The sequence below is a fragment of the Hippocampus bargibanti genome, linkage group LG13 (genome assembly GCF_051943395.1).
Source record: "Hippocampus bargibanti isolate YZ-2025 linkage group LG13, ASM5194339v1, whole genome shotgun sequence".
Lineage (NCBI taxonomy): Eukaryota > Metazoa > Chordata > Actinopteri > Syngnathiformes > Syngnathidae > Hippocampus > Hippocampus bargibanti.
Genome location: NC_142746.1, coordinates 7,554,425 through 7,571,102, shown reverse-complemented (window position 1 = coordinate 7,571,102; position 16,678 = coordinate 7,554,425). Strand labels below are relative to the sequence as shown.

The window sequence follows — 16,678 nt, the reverse complement described above, 5'->3', positions numbered from 1 at the left end:
AGGGGCGTTCCTTTAGTGACGTCGCGTACGGACTCGTCACCAACTCAAAAACAAGACTTCCTGCATATTCAGCATGAGTCTTAAACCGTAAAATATAGCTATATGCGGTGGAATCTTTGTAAAATAAGCTCAGTAGAAGTCATTTGAAGCCATTTTGCAAATTATCGACACAACTTGTCTGGAGATGTCGGTTGTCCTTTAAGAATCTACCCATTCATTACCAGGTACATATTCAGATATATATTTTACGTGGTATGAAGATGAATGAAGATTTTTCGGTAGTCCTGCAAACCTCTGGTGATTTTTTTTTTCCTAGCTTCCTCTCTTGTGTCACAAGCAAAATGGTGGCTTGACATCAACCCACAAATTCGTACGAGGCCCTGCAGATGGAACTCAGCCAGTTTTTAAGAGGGCATGGCCAGAATGGGAAGTCTGCGGCTAGAGTCTCACTACCGTTGGCATTTAGTGTTGAAACTAATCGCTGCATCTAATTGTCTGATTGTGCCAAGTGGCTGCAAGTGTCGTTTCAAAGTGCTGGCGCCACCATTAGCAGTAAAACTTTACAGATGGGACTTTTGTAATTTACGTTGCTAGCAGAATTGCCTAGGTCTAATCAGCCTCCCCGCTGTTTAGTCAGTTCAGATAGGCTGCGGCCCCTGCACCGTTTGCCCACGACCATGATTGGTAGCAGAGAAAATGCGTATCTGCATAAATCAATGTTCTTCCTGATACTACAGTGAAAAGTTAACTTTATCAAAGAACTAATTGAGAGCACAAAAATGTAGCCCAGCACAGATCGACAGCCCAGATAGCTTATCGCACTTGGACCAGTTTCCAAATGCCAAGTGTAGATAACAAATTCCTTCTGACAGCGTTCCCTCAACCCCACCTCCGAGCCAGTGTGCCAATGTGCAATGCGAGAGGATGACCTTACATTTGCTGCTTACCTTGTTGTTGCAGAGTAACTCAATTACAGAGCCATCCCCCTGTGGTCTGGCTGTCCCCCGCGACCAATCAGGTTTGAACAATGGTCCTCAGAGGTGAATTGACCCTGATGAGGAGAAAGAGCGCTTCAAGGCTTGAAATATGGATTGAGATTAATTCTGGTGCTTACAAGCCACCTGTGTTTGAGCTGCAATTTTACACTGCCTTTCAAGCTACGGATCATAAAACATAAATCATTCGCCAATTCCACTGCGTCTGTGCAACCAATTTTTCTGCCGCACATATCTGAATCATCAACGGCAGACTGCTGCATGCCTGTAGAGCGAGTGAGTGTCCCTCCCCGGATTGCAATTGGCTGTGGCTGTGGTGTTGATGTTTGAAACTGATCATCTCGCAGTCAAAACAACTGTTTTGAAGAGCCGGGGTTCATTTCGGGCTGCAATCAGTGGCAACTGTTGGAGGGCCATATAACTATTAAATGTACGTTTGGTTTACCCCAGTACGTTTTGGGAATACTGACCTGGCTTGATTTAAACCGCATCAATAAACAGCATGGCGATAACAGAAATGTGACAAGGTGGAACGATGGTGAATTCCTCGGAAGTCATACCGGTGCTGGCGATATGCAAAAAAGAAACAACGTTGCTTTTCTATTCATTGAAAATTCAGAATATTTACATACCTACCCAAAAAATGTGAAAAGAGGAGCGCTATTGTTTCTCACACCTGGTTTGCTTATTTTATGAACATGTTGTAAACTTGGTAGAGTGCCTTTCGCAACGTTGCGTGGTCACGTGACCTTGTAGCAATAAGCTATATCGACCGAAAAGATCCAGTTTAGGCCAGTTTCATGTTTCGGAGGCTAAAATGGACTACAATTGACAAGTTCATGTGTCAATTTTTAGCTAAATTCTACGTTGATTACGTTACATGTTAATGATGATCGGTTGGTTGTTAGAAAATATGGTCAACCCTACTCAGAATCACATTTTTGGAAAGTTGCCATATTTTTCCACTGCTTCTCACCAGTTATTTGTTGTGCAGACCACATTCGTTCCACCATGATCAAACTGATCGCCCTAAAACATGATCACCCGAATTGACAACATAATCCCCCAAAAGCATTTACAGAACCAAACAAAACTGCAGCCGACATGGCTTTACTGACACCATGGTCTGAACAATGACCTACGCGGATGCTTTTATTCACCACAAACTCAATGTGACATAAAAACATTGACTTTCCCTTGAGCAACCGAGAGAAACTGCTGCAACGTCTTTAGTGTTTTTTCTCACTTATTGTCGGTTAAAAAGTGCTTTGTAAGAACTTGACGAGAATGGTCAGTTGCAATATTAATGCTATTAATGATTCGCCGGCTGCTGGCACTGACACTGAATTTTGTCAAATGCAGTTTAAGCTTACTGTTGTAATACTGAGGCAGTAGCATGGTGAGATTTGTATTTATTTTTTATATATAGCAGATTAATTTAATACCCGAGATGCAATGCCTCAGCTGTCTCGCAACTCTACCTTGAGTAATATTAAGCAGATTCTTTACTTACAGTGTAGGTGTTCAATTAGCTGACATGTTTCGCCGACTACTTCCGCCTTCCTTCTACCTTGAGTACCTTACCCCACTGAGGTCAAGCCTACATGCACTCTCCGTGATTGTCTTTATCATTCAGAAGCTGTCATATCAAAATGTTGTGAACCGAGTGCCACTTTGCGAATATGTTAGAACTCTTATCAAATTCGTCATATGATATATTCTGGTTCCTCGCTCTTCCTTGGGTCGGTGTACTGTCTTCCCGTATTTGACTCACCGCTTAGTTGTTTGGTTACATAGGGCGGCGTGTTCCTGTCAGTTCTCCCGCTTGTTTTGATGGCATCACCCAGCTGATTTTTATTTATTTATTTTTTGCCTGGAACATCCTGTTCAGATAAATGTCAACAGGAAAATTCTTCCCCAAGAGCAAATAAATAGAGGAACCATCTTAACATGTCATGAACTACGAATGTGGTAAGTTGTGAATCAGGTGGATAATATTCAACACGGTTCGGGAGTTGACAGCTAACTTTCGATAAATTATTATGGATGACAGGACAAAAAAATGTACTCAAGCATGGTCCCAAAATTCAAGGTGCACGCTGCATTGTGGCTAGCCAACATATTCGTAATACCAAAATATGGCGTGTTGCCTCTTGAAGGCAGAGAATTGGCATCACTGAAATTCTGAGATGTAGATTTTTGGTCTGCCTTATTTGGTTACGCACATACGGCACATACCTGGAGTGCCCTGTGTCAAATATTTACTTGCTCAGTACAAGATCATTTTGGATAGTTCTTTTTCTCCAGGCACTGCCCCCCCCCCTCCGCCTCCCTCCACTGTTTTCTCAGCCTCACCCCTCCCTTCCCCTCACTGTCTTGTCTATCCTCCACTCTCCATATAATAACAAGGTCATTTGAATGTCCCACATTGCTGGGACGTTTTTGATGATGGTAGCTGGAATACCGAGGAAAGTCAATCCAACCGGGGGTTGGTTGGCAACAATGGTGGTGAGCAAACAGGAGTTGGAAATGGTTGGTTTTGTCTTTTTATGGCTTCCTCACCGGCTGAGTTTCTCCTGATGACTCACCAACTGATTGGCATTATCAATAGGGAGCGGGGGGGGGGGGGGGGCGTATCTGCATCTTAGGGGAAAAGAACATTTTGGTTGTGTCATTCATTCACCTTTCGCTGTGGAAGACAACATGCTCTTGTTGCTAGTTGCTAAGGTAACATGAGTCCCCCTCACGTCACTGATCGACTTGGAGATGAAAGGGGGACAATAAAAAGCCACATAAGGCTGTGTTATAAAGGCAACCCCAATACTTTTGTTTAGCACCTTGCATATGTCGTGAAGCCTTTTGTACGTGTGACCTGACTGACCTGTTGTGTTTCCATCATAGTACCCCCCCTGTGGGCCGTGGCATACCGAGAATAAAAAACATTCAACGGCTTACCCCAGGTTACAAGAATAAGGGAAAATGACAAAACACTGTGCACTGCTTCTCCATAGCAAAAAAAAATTATAAACCAGGGCCTGATTCAGCATGGCACTACACCGCTTATACTTAAGCCTTATCAAAGCTGCCAGTCCCACCGGGTGATAAATTAACATCCAAGAGCACATTTCTATGTTGGTTCCAAAGCCTTTTAGGACTTAGATTAGACTAGATTTTGTTTTGTTGTTAGGCCACGCAACTATCATCGGCAATCTTACCAGAATTGTACAAAGCTTTTAGTGCTAAGAAGTGTACTGTACACCCAAAAAATAGTTTTTTTTAGTGCAGAGCAGTGGGTTGTGAAAAAAATGCATACTTATATGTTTGCGAGTAGTTGCATAACACACATTTGCACAAGGTTTTAAGTGTTAAGTGTACACATAATGCGAAAATGGGTGTAACAGCAGTTTGAAATAAATGCATACATTTTCACTCTTGCTAAGTCGCGGTCCCTATCTGTCTAGCTATCTGTCTGAAATCTGTTCTCCAAAGATATAGTGTGTGTGTGTGTGTGTGTGTGTGTGTGTGTGTGTGTGTGTGTGTGTGTGTGTGTGTGTGTGTGTGTGTGTGTGTGTGTGTGTGTGTGTGTGTGTGTGTGTGTGTGTGTGTGTGTGTGTGTGTGTGTGTGTGTGTGTGTGTGTGTGTGTGTGTGTGTGTGTGTGTGTGTGTGTGTGTGTGTGTGTGTGTGTGTGTGTGTGTGTGTGTGTGTGTGTGTGTGTGTGTGTACGCGCGCATGGACGTATGTGTGTATATATATGTGTGTGTGTGTGTATATATATATATATATATATATATACACACACACACACACACACACACACACACACACACACACACACACACAGTAAAGTCTCGTTATATCGATAGTCCCGGTTATATCGATACTATTTCTATGCACGCACAGAGAAAATTACATGCAAACAGGGTCGGATATATCGATAGTCCCGGTTATATCGATATTTTTTCGGACTCCCTTGAATATCGATATAACGAGACTTTACTGTGTGTATATATATATATATATATTTATATTTAACGGATACCATGTGTCATTATTTACAAGGGGCGTGGTCTTAGCCTCACTGAAATAACAATAAATGGCAAATTATGTCTAATCTCACCTCTATCTCTTTGCCCTCAGATGTTTCTGACTGTTTACCTCAGTAACAATGATCAGCATTTTACTGAGGTTCCCATCACTCCGGATACGCTGTGTCGGGACGTGGTGAACCTGTGCAAGGAGGCGGGGGAGACAGACTGTCACTTGTCAGAAACATGGCGCGGATCCGGTGAGCATTGCTTTCTTCATGTTGTTTTCTGAGAAGGAGGCTAAAGGGATAATGGCAGCGCGTTTGCATGTATGGCAATTTGTTTTGGAAGCCTCTTTGTGCTCTCAAATGCAAATGGATCCATAATCTCCATGACAAACCCAAACGCCCAGACCCTTCTTGCATTTTATCCATTCCTGAGAAACCTTTCGATTTAGAACCAAAGGAGGTAGTTTGCGTCTGTGTTGCCATGGTGACGCCGTTCCAATTATCATGTTTAAGGACTTGCGCAAGTAGCGTGAAGAGGGACTGCTCAAAAGCAGTTTTACTATGCAGAGCATTCTCTCCTTTTTCCGCATCGACTTCATTGCGACCTGTGATACGGCAATGGCTTGATTCAATTGATACCTGAATGGGTAATGAATGACTCGGCTCTAAAACGGCAAGAGTTGTTGACAGCACGTCAGTCACATCTCTGAAGACAATGATATCTTTGATTCTCTCACGATAATGAATTAATATGACGTGTCGTTTTCATGTGTTGACTTAGTGCTTTGGACACGAGTAAACGCTACTTAACCTCTCGTTGCAGAGCGAGCCATAGGGGACGGAGAGCGGATGCTCGATGTGATCCAACGTAGAGGACAGCACAGGGCGGACGTTCGCTTCTTTCTGCGTCATAACCGGGCCCCAAGTAGGGAGTCTGGTAAGTGTGTCCACCTAACCTGCTGCTTCAACAAACAGAAATTGCCAGTTTAATCCAGTTACGTGTTCTCAATGCACTCCTTGGAATGAATGGAAATACAGTTCAACCATACCAGCTACTTCCGTATCCTTCGTATCATTTTGAGGCGTCTGGACTCCAATGTAGCTCCCAGAAAATGCACAAGATGGCGCACAAGCTCCGTTGGAAATAGGCTGATTTGTCTGCTGGGAATTTGGGTCAACTACTATCAAATAGTAGTCATGGTGCAACCCACAACGATTCACTATTGCGTTATTTATGTGTTTTCCTTCTAATTTTGCCATCAACACAATGTTTTCAGATCAAACGAAGTACCCAAAATGCATTGCGTGTCGCTTTCTCAGTCAGGGGCGTTCCTGACGTGACGTCACGTCAGAAATCGTCACCAACTTGAAAACAAGACTTCCTGAATATTCAGCGCAAGTCTTAAAACATAAAATATAGCTATATGCGGAGGAATCTTTGTAAAATACGCGCAGTAGAAGTCATTTGAAGTGATTTTATGGACACAACTTGTCCGCAGGCGTCGGTTGTCCTTTAAGTAGAAATGGCAGTAAATAAAAATATTGTCCTTTATAAAAACAGGTAAATGGAATACTTGCAGAGAATGTAGAGCAATGAAACGATTTGTTCATTTATTTTTCCATTTACTGTGGTACCTCGGTTCTCGACCATAATCCGTTCCAGAACCGTGTTCGAAAACCGATTTGTTCGAACACCGAAACCATTTTTCCCATTAAAAATAATGTAAATTGTTTTAATCCGTTCCAACACCCTGAATGTTTACCTTTTTAGTACAGTATTTTATACATTATTTTATGCATGAAATTGCACATTAAAATGCTGACCAACACATAAAAAGCAATGTATATCTCAGAAAATGTTAAGCAAAATGGCAAAGACACAAATAACAAACATAAATGTAACCCAGGCTAATTGTACGTTGGTAAAGAAAATAATTATGAATAGGATTTGTTTACCTTTGTGGTGGTCAGCAGAAGGCGCAGGTGGACGGAGGAAGGAAATTTATTGTTTGGAAGGAGTCCACTTCCATAAAAACTTCGGGGAGCTCTTCTGTCTGAGGGGTGCTCATACGTTCAAATCTCTTTGCTCCTGTCACGTGCGAGTTGACAGCGGGGGGCGGGGCTGCCTCTCCCGGCCGCCCTTCACCTGCTGTCAATTCTCTAATCACGGACACGGGACATTTCTATGGTTCGCGATCACCTCGCCAGTGCCGGATGATTGACTCACCTCGCCACCGTACCTGGACTCTTCCTTCGATGTGCGAGTGTATCCGGTCCGAAGTATTTTCCCTGCGTACCGTAAATTTATCTCATCTTCCGGGATTGCGTAATTTTGCACCCTCGTGTGCCATTTGCTTTTTGCCGTAGTAAGCGGGTCGGATCACCCCCTGCTTTCTTACTCGCTGTGTTTTCTTTTATTTGTGAATAAACATCCTGCTTGGTTAGTACATCTCTGCCGCCTGCTTTGGGATCCCAAACATTCCACGACGTTCCGACGAGTCAGCTGCCGTCACTCGCTCGGAACGTGACAGCTCCGGATGACTCGGCTACAGGATGTTCTTTTCTCTTAAAATATCTATCCAATAACACTTGCTCTCACTCCCACAGCCACATCACTAGATTTCACAGCCTCCTTATTCTTTAATATAATACTGATCGTAGATTTCGCCATGCTTTATTCCCTAGCCAGATCAGACACTCGCACACCTCCTTCATATTTTGCGATTATTTCTTTCTCAAATGCAATAGTTGTACGCACTACTTTTCTTTTTTCACTTGTCGCAACATTTACTTTCTTTGGAGGCATGATTAAGGGCTAAAACTCTTCGTGCACCTATATTAAACGCTAGAGCAAAATGCAGCATGTCCGCAAGCGACAACAGTTGGTCACGGAGAGAGCGATACACACGCCGCTCAGCACCCCACCCTCGCGTACGCACTCACGCGTCGTACCGGCATTTGTTGCTTCGTAGTTCGAACACCGTTTTGTTCGAACTGTGAGTCGTTCGAAAACCGAGGTTCCACTGTATTTATTTTGTTTATTTATTCACTCCAATCAATTTCTGGTCGATATCCCTTGGTTGCATTGGGGCAGCATAATGCATGTTTATACATGGTGTGCGCAGTAATGCGATGTATTAATACTATTTTTTTGCAGAGGACAAAGAATGTTTGCATGCCAATATCCTTTATGTGTTGCTTCCAAGATGTGTGTGAAAATATCCATTGTGGCAAATGTTTTATCGCTGCATTATGGAATCCTTTAGCCTGTCAGTTTTACATATTTGCCTTCTTCTGCAAAGCTATCTAATTTACAACATATTCCTTTCTTACAGACAGTGTTTTATGTGCACTTGAGTGAACAGCAACTTGCAGTGGCAGTAAAGTTTTTTTATTGCACAACAGCTGCCAATTGAATGACTGAAATCTGTTCTCCAAAATCAACGCAAAGTATGGTCCAAAACATTGGTCCCTCGCATCTCAAGGCAACACTTAACGATTAGACTTGCTGTTGTGTTCCCGTCTGAGGGGGATTTAGAACACAAGTGTCCCCCAGTCAAGTTGACATAAGCTTGTTTTGTTTTCCTTAAGAACGCAGAAAACCGAGTATTTTTGGTGGTGTGCGATCCTCTCAGCCCCCAGTTGCGTAACTAAGCCCCTTTAGCCCCCTCACGTCTTAAGTCTGGCCGAGAGATTAGGCATTTCTTTTTTCTTCCTGTTATACTATCCTGTTATCTTAGGCCCCTCTTGTTTTCCCCACAGTTTGTTCAGTTCTCTCTTGGATTCACGACTGTCTGCTCATGCAAATTCTTCACATCTTAGAAGATAATTCTAGCTGAGTTGTCTTTGTCGGCGGTGTTATCTTTCCCAAACTAGATCTTGGATCATGGCCAATGAAGCACAGATTCAAGAATGAAAACATCATACTGGGTCTTGTGTTTTATCTTTCTGCTTATTTTACACCTGTGATACTCATGGGTATGATATCTCATGGGTCATCCAAAAATATTATGCAAAGATCTTGATTGCAAGGCCCCCTTGCCCCATTTCAGCTGTAAAATAATGTAAATAACTCGTTCCTGCAGTCCATAGCTTCCTCATCCCGCATGTAGGTGAAACTCCACTTGCTTGCCCACCAGCCACACCAAATCCTGAGACTGCCAGTCACAAAGAATGCTCTTGTTTTCCAGAGGATGGGGTTGGTGGGGGAATAATTGAGCAGCAGCCAGTTTTTTTGTATTGCTTCCTCTTGATGTGCGTCTTGTAATGTCCTGCCAACAGCTGCGAGATAACACAGCAAGGCGTGTGGGAGTTTCTGTGTGCGCACCTTGTGTTGTTCGGAGTGTCAGAGCTGCCTGGGAAGCGGAAATAGCAATCACCATTTTTTTCCATATCGTACTCATATTCTACCATTTTTCTTCCGCAGGGCGCTCCAGGGGTTTAGAACCAAAGAGAAGTGGCGTGAAAGGCCCCTCGGACAGAAGGATGGAGAATGGGGTGAGTGTCGAAATCTATGACCCTTTTTTATGTTTGATTCCAACATTTCATAAAAGATTGAATTGAAGACAGTAAGAAGGAATATACATAATCTGCTTTTGGAGAGTTGTATGCATTTTTTTACATTTTACAAAGCACTGAACCGCTACAGTCACCCCTCATTAAAACCACATTGACTTGCCATTATCTTTAAGCACATCATGTTCACATAAAAGTATGTGACCTGATAATCTCGTTTGAGGATTCAAGTATGTGACCCACTATCTCATTTCGCTCTAATGTGCAGCGAGGGTACTCGTTAATCCTGAATATAAATGCAAATTTGAAATTAGGTGTGTGAGGACGAGGGGGGTGGGCCTGTGTACAAAGACTTTGATTGTTTATGCAGTTAACCTCCAAGGTCGGCTTGACTTGGCTTGAAGTTGTTTTAATTCCACGAAAGAATACAAAATAGTGATGCAAACGTTGCCTTAAAAATATTATATAATATTGTCATGCATGGTTTTAAGTAGCATTTTCATCACCTGCACCTGTCATCCAAGTGTCAATATTGGTTCGTGACTTTTGGTACTTTATTGGTATTTGTATTCCACTTTCCCAGTGCACAAAAAATTGAAAAGGTTTCATAAACAACACCACCTGGTTTTTTTTCGGCCCAGGTTTCAACTCCTAGGATGGACATGACTTTAGCCGAGCTACAAGAGATGGCAGCCAGGCAGCAGCAGCAAATCGAAGCCCAACAACAACTCCTGGCTTCCAAGGTACAAACCGGCACGAGAGAGAAGCAAGATGAAAGGCCAGTCTGGGGCTGGTTGAGATGATTGGATGTGGAGGATGAAGAGCTTATAGGACAACCGACATCTCCGGACAAGTTGTGTCTATAATTTGATCTTCTACTGATCGTATCTTACAAAGATTCCACCGCTATAGCTATATTTTATGTTTTAAGACTCGCGCTGAATATTCCAGAAGTCTTGTTTTTGAGTTGGTGACGAGTCCTCACCCTACGTCACTGAAGGAATGCCCGAGAAAGGACATACCTTGCATTTTGCGGTACTGTGTTTGGTCTGAAAACTTCGTGTTGATACGTGTTGATGGCAAAATTAGAAGGAAAACACATAAATAACGCAATGGTAAATCGTATGTTACACCGAGACAACTATTAGATATTCGCTGACAAAAATTCCAAGGTGAAGAATCAACCAAGTTCCAAAGGAGCTCTGGCGCCATCTTCTGCATTTTCTGTGACGCTACACATCAGTCTTGATCACTCAAAATTACCGGAAGACCTTCGTTAATCGATTGCAAACATTTACACTTTCCTCTTCAGAACTATTTGAATCATATTGTGTAACAAGAAAGCAAATTCTCCGAATCTGAAGCCATTGTTTCGATTCTCTAGCAATGCAAGACGTCTTGGCGTGACGTCACAAACTGGGGGCGGGACTTTATGAAAACGCCCAATTCGCAGCTCAATTTTTGGGAGATTTTGGACACTAAGTCATTTTTATTGGTGGTTTGCATTTGACTAAAAATATCAGCCTGCGTGTTTTGGGTATTTTAGACTCTATAAAACGTTTTTCAGATGTTCTGATGTCAGTTAGGAGACAAAAAAAGTGATGTCGGTTGTCCTTTAAGTGGCGTTCGCAGCGGCGATATAAGTAACAGCAAGCGGATGTAAGAACAGTGAGATGCGATTAAAGGAGGGTGTAAAAAAGAAAATGATGATTTTAAGATAACGAGATTGTGCTTCACAGGTCGGATGAATTGCTGCAGGTGATTTTATATATATATATATATATATATATATATATATATATATATATATATATATATATATATATATATATATATATATATATATAAAAAGAACCAGAGAGCCATGCCTCGTGCATTCCCATGAAACAAGTGCCGCAAGTCTTTTTCATGCTCTCAGACAAGACACAGAAAGATAATATACAATACAAGATTTTACATTGCGCTTTTGGACATTACTCCGATCTGCTATGACTGATACAAACCTGCCATTTCTGCAAAACTGCGTATCAGCCAAGGAATGTAAATTGAAGCAATCGTCATTGCTCGCGGATGTTAACAAACAGGAATTACTCATCGGCACACATGGCCTCAAACTGTCTCCGAGCCTGTTCCCTCTCTCGTTTCTTGCAGACAGCTGCATTATGTCAAGCTGGAGAAAACAAAAGTGTCCCTTTGATCTTGCTAAAGATCAGTCAGTCCTCTTGTCACAATTAGTTTTCCTCTTTAATATTCTGAAGCTCATTTTTAAGATCTTGGTACTCACAATAGTCACGATGTATTCAATGTTTTCTTATCAACTGGAAGGATTCACTGAGACATGTAGCTTTATGTCTATATAATCTAAAAAAACATACCGGTTAAGTGTATAATCTAACTTCAGGACCACTACTGAATTTAGTGAATGTAGCATTTCTTTTGAATAGGATTGGATTTACCTTTATTAGTTTAGCAGTGGAGAAACTTACATTTCACAGCAGCAAAGTTATGAAATTAAAGAAAGAAGTAGAAAAACAAAATACAGGAGCTGCTGTAAAGGCAGCCACTCGCGTGGCACCATCTTGAAGTTAAAAAACAACAACAAATCTGACAACACAAAGACAGTCATTCATTCTTAAGCACCTTTGTGACTAATATCCTAATGTTATGAACTCATTCACTGCCAGACGATGTGCAAAAATGTGTCCACTTCAGTGCGAGGGTTGTTTTCATTGTCACTCAAATTTCATGACTCACAGAATATTGAGTTTTAGGACGACATAGTCATTCAATGCATCGTACGAAACCCTAGACTAGACTTTTTTCATCAGAAAAAAAGAGTGAATTCAATGCAATACATACATACGTATTGATTTATATAGCGCTTTAACAACAGATGAAGCTGTAACGAAGCACTAACATGGACAAAAGGCAAATGCTGCCCCCTTGTCGAAGGGAAAAATATTGCCAAAGGTTTGTCCAGCGCTTTATCAGCAACCCCCCCACAGGAAAAACCAAAACCCGAACAAACACGTTACATTTTACAATAACCGAATAAATTTGGGAATGGCAGCGAATGAATGAAGAATACGCTAGCTATTTGTTGTCATTATGGGCACTATGTTGATAATTATAATACTTATAATAGTACATTTTATTTATAAGCGCCTTTCAAAACACTCAAGGTCACTTTGCAGTCACAGGATAAGTTTTTTCATTTCTATGGATACATTTTCATCAGTGTCAAAATGTGTGTGTATTTCAGAAAATTGTAAACATTTTGTGTGATAGGTTTATTTTTGTCCCCTGCCATCACTCAGCCCAATTCTCTTTTAATGTTTTTTGTGATACATGTATGATTTGTATCCCCCAACCCAGCCCCATTTTAAAAAATAAAATCAAAATATTTGTACTTCCATGTCCAGAAGTGTGAGTGACTTTGTCACCTATGCCACCAGGAACAGCGGCTCCGCTACTTGAAGCAACAGGAGCAGCGTCACCAGCAACAGGCCTCAGAGCAGGAGAAGCTACAGCGCCTGCGCGATAACATTGAGAACCAGGAGGGTCGCCTCAAGAAGGTCCGAGCCCTCAAGGGTCAAGTGGAGCAGAAGCGCCACAGCAACGGCAAACTCGGTAAGATCTCAAAAACCCGGCAGCCGTGTTGTCATTTACCTTCTAATGTTTTTACATCCATGCGCCATATTGGATTTAGAAACACAATTGACTGTTATTTCCTCACCCTTCATTTTGTGTACAGTGGAAGAGATCGAGCAGATGAACAACCTCTTCCAGCAGAAGCAGCGAGAGCTGGTGATGGCCGCGTCCAAGGTGGAGGAGCTGAGCCGACAGCTGGACTTGCTCAAAAGCGGCAAAGTGGATAACTTCCACGACAATCAGAGTTCTGTGGCTGAACTGGACCGCCTCTACAAGGAGCTGCAGGTGCGTACTTGGAAAGAAAAACGAAGACAATGCTATACCTTGGGCAATAAATAAATAAATTAGATTAAAATTAATTAATAGACCAAACAATTTAAAAAATGATTCATTATCAGTTTTTGTTTTTGTGACCTTTGTAGTCAGGACTCATTTAAAAAAGTAGAGTGTTGCCCATTTAAAAATTTGGATTTCGCAACTTTATTGACAACTCGAGCGACTGGTCAAAAAAGTGACAAGTGAACTTCATCATTTTCATATTTTATTCCATATGACTCCAGAGAAGGCCAGCGGAAGGCAATCTCAAAGTTGCTCGAAATTGGACCCATGCTAACGGTCAAATGACCATGTCTATTCTCAGAACAATGATTTATTGATGTTCTTGGGGATATTGTTTGACATGAATAGAAACTAAAAAAGAATATATGTCAGTGTTAGAGTAACTTGTTTCAGAAAAAAAATCTGTCAATGCTTTTGGTAGCCCCAAAGTAGAAAAAAGAAGAATACAAAAAAACTAGCAACATATTTTTTATTAATAATGTCATTTACATTTTGAAAAAAAAATGTTTAGACCTGAACTCTTTTGTGTCACTAGCTGAGGAACAAACTCAACCAGGACCAAAACTCCAAGCTACAGCAGCAGCGCGAGAACCTGAACAAGCGCAACATGGAGGCAGCTGCCATGGACAAGCGGATCAGCGAGCTCCGTGATCGACTCTGGAAGAAGAAGGTGGCGCTACAGCAGAAAGAGAACGTCCCTGTAAGAATGACTTAACATTACTCAGCCAACCAATTTTGATTAAGGTCATTCAATAATTGACCGCATCTAAAACCTCGATCTTGGTGCTCTTTTGACTTTTTTTTTTTAACTCACCCTTGAGTTAGCTTTTGCTTGACCTCACATTCGCTGGAGGACAATACTCGCGTAGCACGCCAGTGGACTTAGAAGTGCTCTGTTGACATAGGAGACAAAACGGTAATGTCAAGGGAGATGTTATCTTCTTTGGCTTGTAACAGGAAAAGGGCGAGATTGGCGATTGCTCCTTAAAGGGTACACAACCATCATTTTTTCAGGAGGAGGTGGTGGCAGGAAAACAAAAGCACAGAGAAAGGGATTGGTGGAAAAACGAACATCTTAGATCTATCCAAAATTAATCACAACTGTCTAGGGAAAGTGTGCTTTTTTCTGTCAAAATGATAGATGAATCAAACATATCATCTTTCTCAATTTTGTCAGTTGTTTTGGATTGAATATAATAATGTCATATTTTTCGAAATGTAAGCCAATCTCATATCGACACAATTGTGATTTTTTTTTTTGGGGGGGCTTTTTTAATTATTTTTTCAATTATTAAAATTATTCATAGCACTATATAAATCAATATGTATTGGACGCGCTAGAAGAAGTGGCTGGGCATGATTGGATGTATTGTATAAATTTGCAACTAATTGTAGGATATTAGTATTCTGGTGTGTTTTGACTAAATGCCAACATGACTTCACCCGAGGGGAAACAAATGTACTTTTCTACGATATGCTAATTTATTTGGACACCGCGCTGGATTATTTTTCTTTTGGAAAAACCTAATTTTATTTATTTATTTATTTTAGCACACTCAAGTAGAAATACTGTGTCTCATTAAGACGGGAGCTCCAAAAAAGTTTGTGCAAGGAGGCGACTCACCCATCCTGCCCGGAATCACAATGAGTGTGCCCTTTTCACGTCCGCACAAAGACTTTCTCCCCATCCCAAGCTGACCTCTCCTGACGTAATACATCCAGCTCTCTAAAGCTAGTATTTCTTTCTGAGTCTAACAGAGCCCAAGAGCAGGGGTAATACTTCATAGGAAATAAATACAAAGGCGGTGTTGGCTGCCCAATATTTTTTTTAAATTTTGAACTGCTGTTGCATGTTTGTGCTTTGTTCTCCCAAGAATGGCTATCCCAGTAAAGAGAGGGCTTCAAAAGACACACATCCTCAGGTAATCAAAACTAGCATCGTCAGGAACACTCGTTTCCCTGATTTCCTCTAATATCCGCAATTAAATTTAGCTCAGGATTTGCTGGCTTTTAAAACAGAACAGCGAAAGGTGCGATGTGTCAGTTCCGTCGGAATTTTCACGGATAGTGCATGTTGACACATGGAAATTTTGGTGTCGGTGTACTACTCTGCTCAAATTTAATGTGTTTCGAGTCATGGCTGTTTTATTGGGGCGAGAAAACTCAAGTCTGCGTGCTCTTTTAGCCAAGGTAGCACTGTATTGTGTTTTTTTTTTCTTCAATTGAACACATTGGCAAAAGGGCGCAACCTCCAGACTGATTTTCATTGCAGTCAACCTCAGCATGCTCCACACATTTTGGTCCTTTCACCAAAATATTAAATAAAGTGTCATTCTGATTTGTTTTAGGGTCTTTAGGGACAATTTTGCATTGGCTGACCTCTTCATATGGGGATATATGAATGCTAAAATTATAATCACATCTCTACATTTGCCTATCATCAGGTGCCTTCCGATGGCCCAGCCAGTCAACAACAGTCAGGTGGTCCATCTCGTGTGGCAGCAGTCGGCCCATACATCCAGTCATCCACGCTGCCTCGTGGTAGCTCGGGTAGACACGAACTGCTTGTAAAACCAGCCTACCCGGGCGGCACCTCCACCTTGCTGACTCATGATCAGCAAGGAAAGGCCGGAACAGGTGAGCGAACACAGGATGTCCACTTTCAAGACCAAACCACAATGTCCCGCGTTCTCATTTCAATCTGAAATAGCAAAGACAAATTAGATTCCATTCTTTAACTCATTCACTGCCAGACAATGTACCAAAATGTGTCCACTCCAGTGCCAGAGTTTTGTCATTTTCACTCAGTTTTCAGGAACCATACAATATTGAGTTTTAGGGCTACATAAACATGCAATTCAGCGTAAGAAAGCTTAGACTCTTTTCTTTTTACTGAGCTTGGAACAGGGGCGGCTGTACAAAATACAATACATACATATTGATTTATATAGCGCTTTAACAATAGCTGAAGTCAGAACAAAGCGCTAACATGGACAAAAGGCAAATGCTGCGCCCTGATGTAAGGGAAAAACCTTGCCAGAGGTCTGACCAGCGCTTTATTGGCACCACACTTTTCAATGACCGAATCAATTTGGGAATGGCAGCGAATGAGTTGATTTGGCCCACTGAGGCTTCAAATTATCA

At 41.7% G+C, this 16,678-nt stretch overlaps 1 protein-coding gene across 2 annotated transcripts in view; it reads left to right on the top strand.

The window, feature by feature from the left end:
- The window catches only part of tp53bp2a (tumor protein p53 binding protein, 2a), a 32,730-nt gene that overhangs the window by 5,557 nt on the left and 10,495 nt on the right, over nt 1-16,678 (top strand). Inside the window, exons 3-11 of one of the 2 annotated variants that reach the window (XM_089011830.1) lie at nt 5,134-5,281; nt 5,853-5,966; nt 9,456-9,526; nt 10,186-10,287; nt 13,000-13,174; nt 13,299-13,480; nt 14,070-14,234; nt 15,409-15,456; nt 15,979-16,171. In XM_089011830.1, coding sequence (XP_088867956.1) covers nt 5,134-5,281; nt 5,853-5,966; nt 9,456-9,526; nt 10,186-10,287; nt 13,000-13,174; nt 13,299-13,480; nt 14,070-14,234; nt 15,409-15,456; nt 15,979-16,171 — 1,198 coding nt within the window. The remainder of the gene's footprint in view (nt 1-5,133; nt 5,282-5,852; nt 5,967-9,455; nt 9,527-10,185; nt 10,288-12,999; nt 13,175-13,298; nt 13,481-14,069; nt 14,235-15,408; nt 15,457-15,978; nt 16,172-16,678) is intronic. The other variant, XM_089011831.1, reaches the window with a different exon arrangement.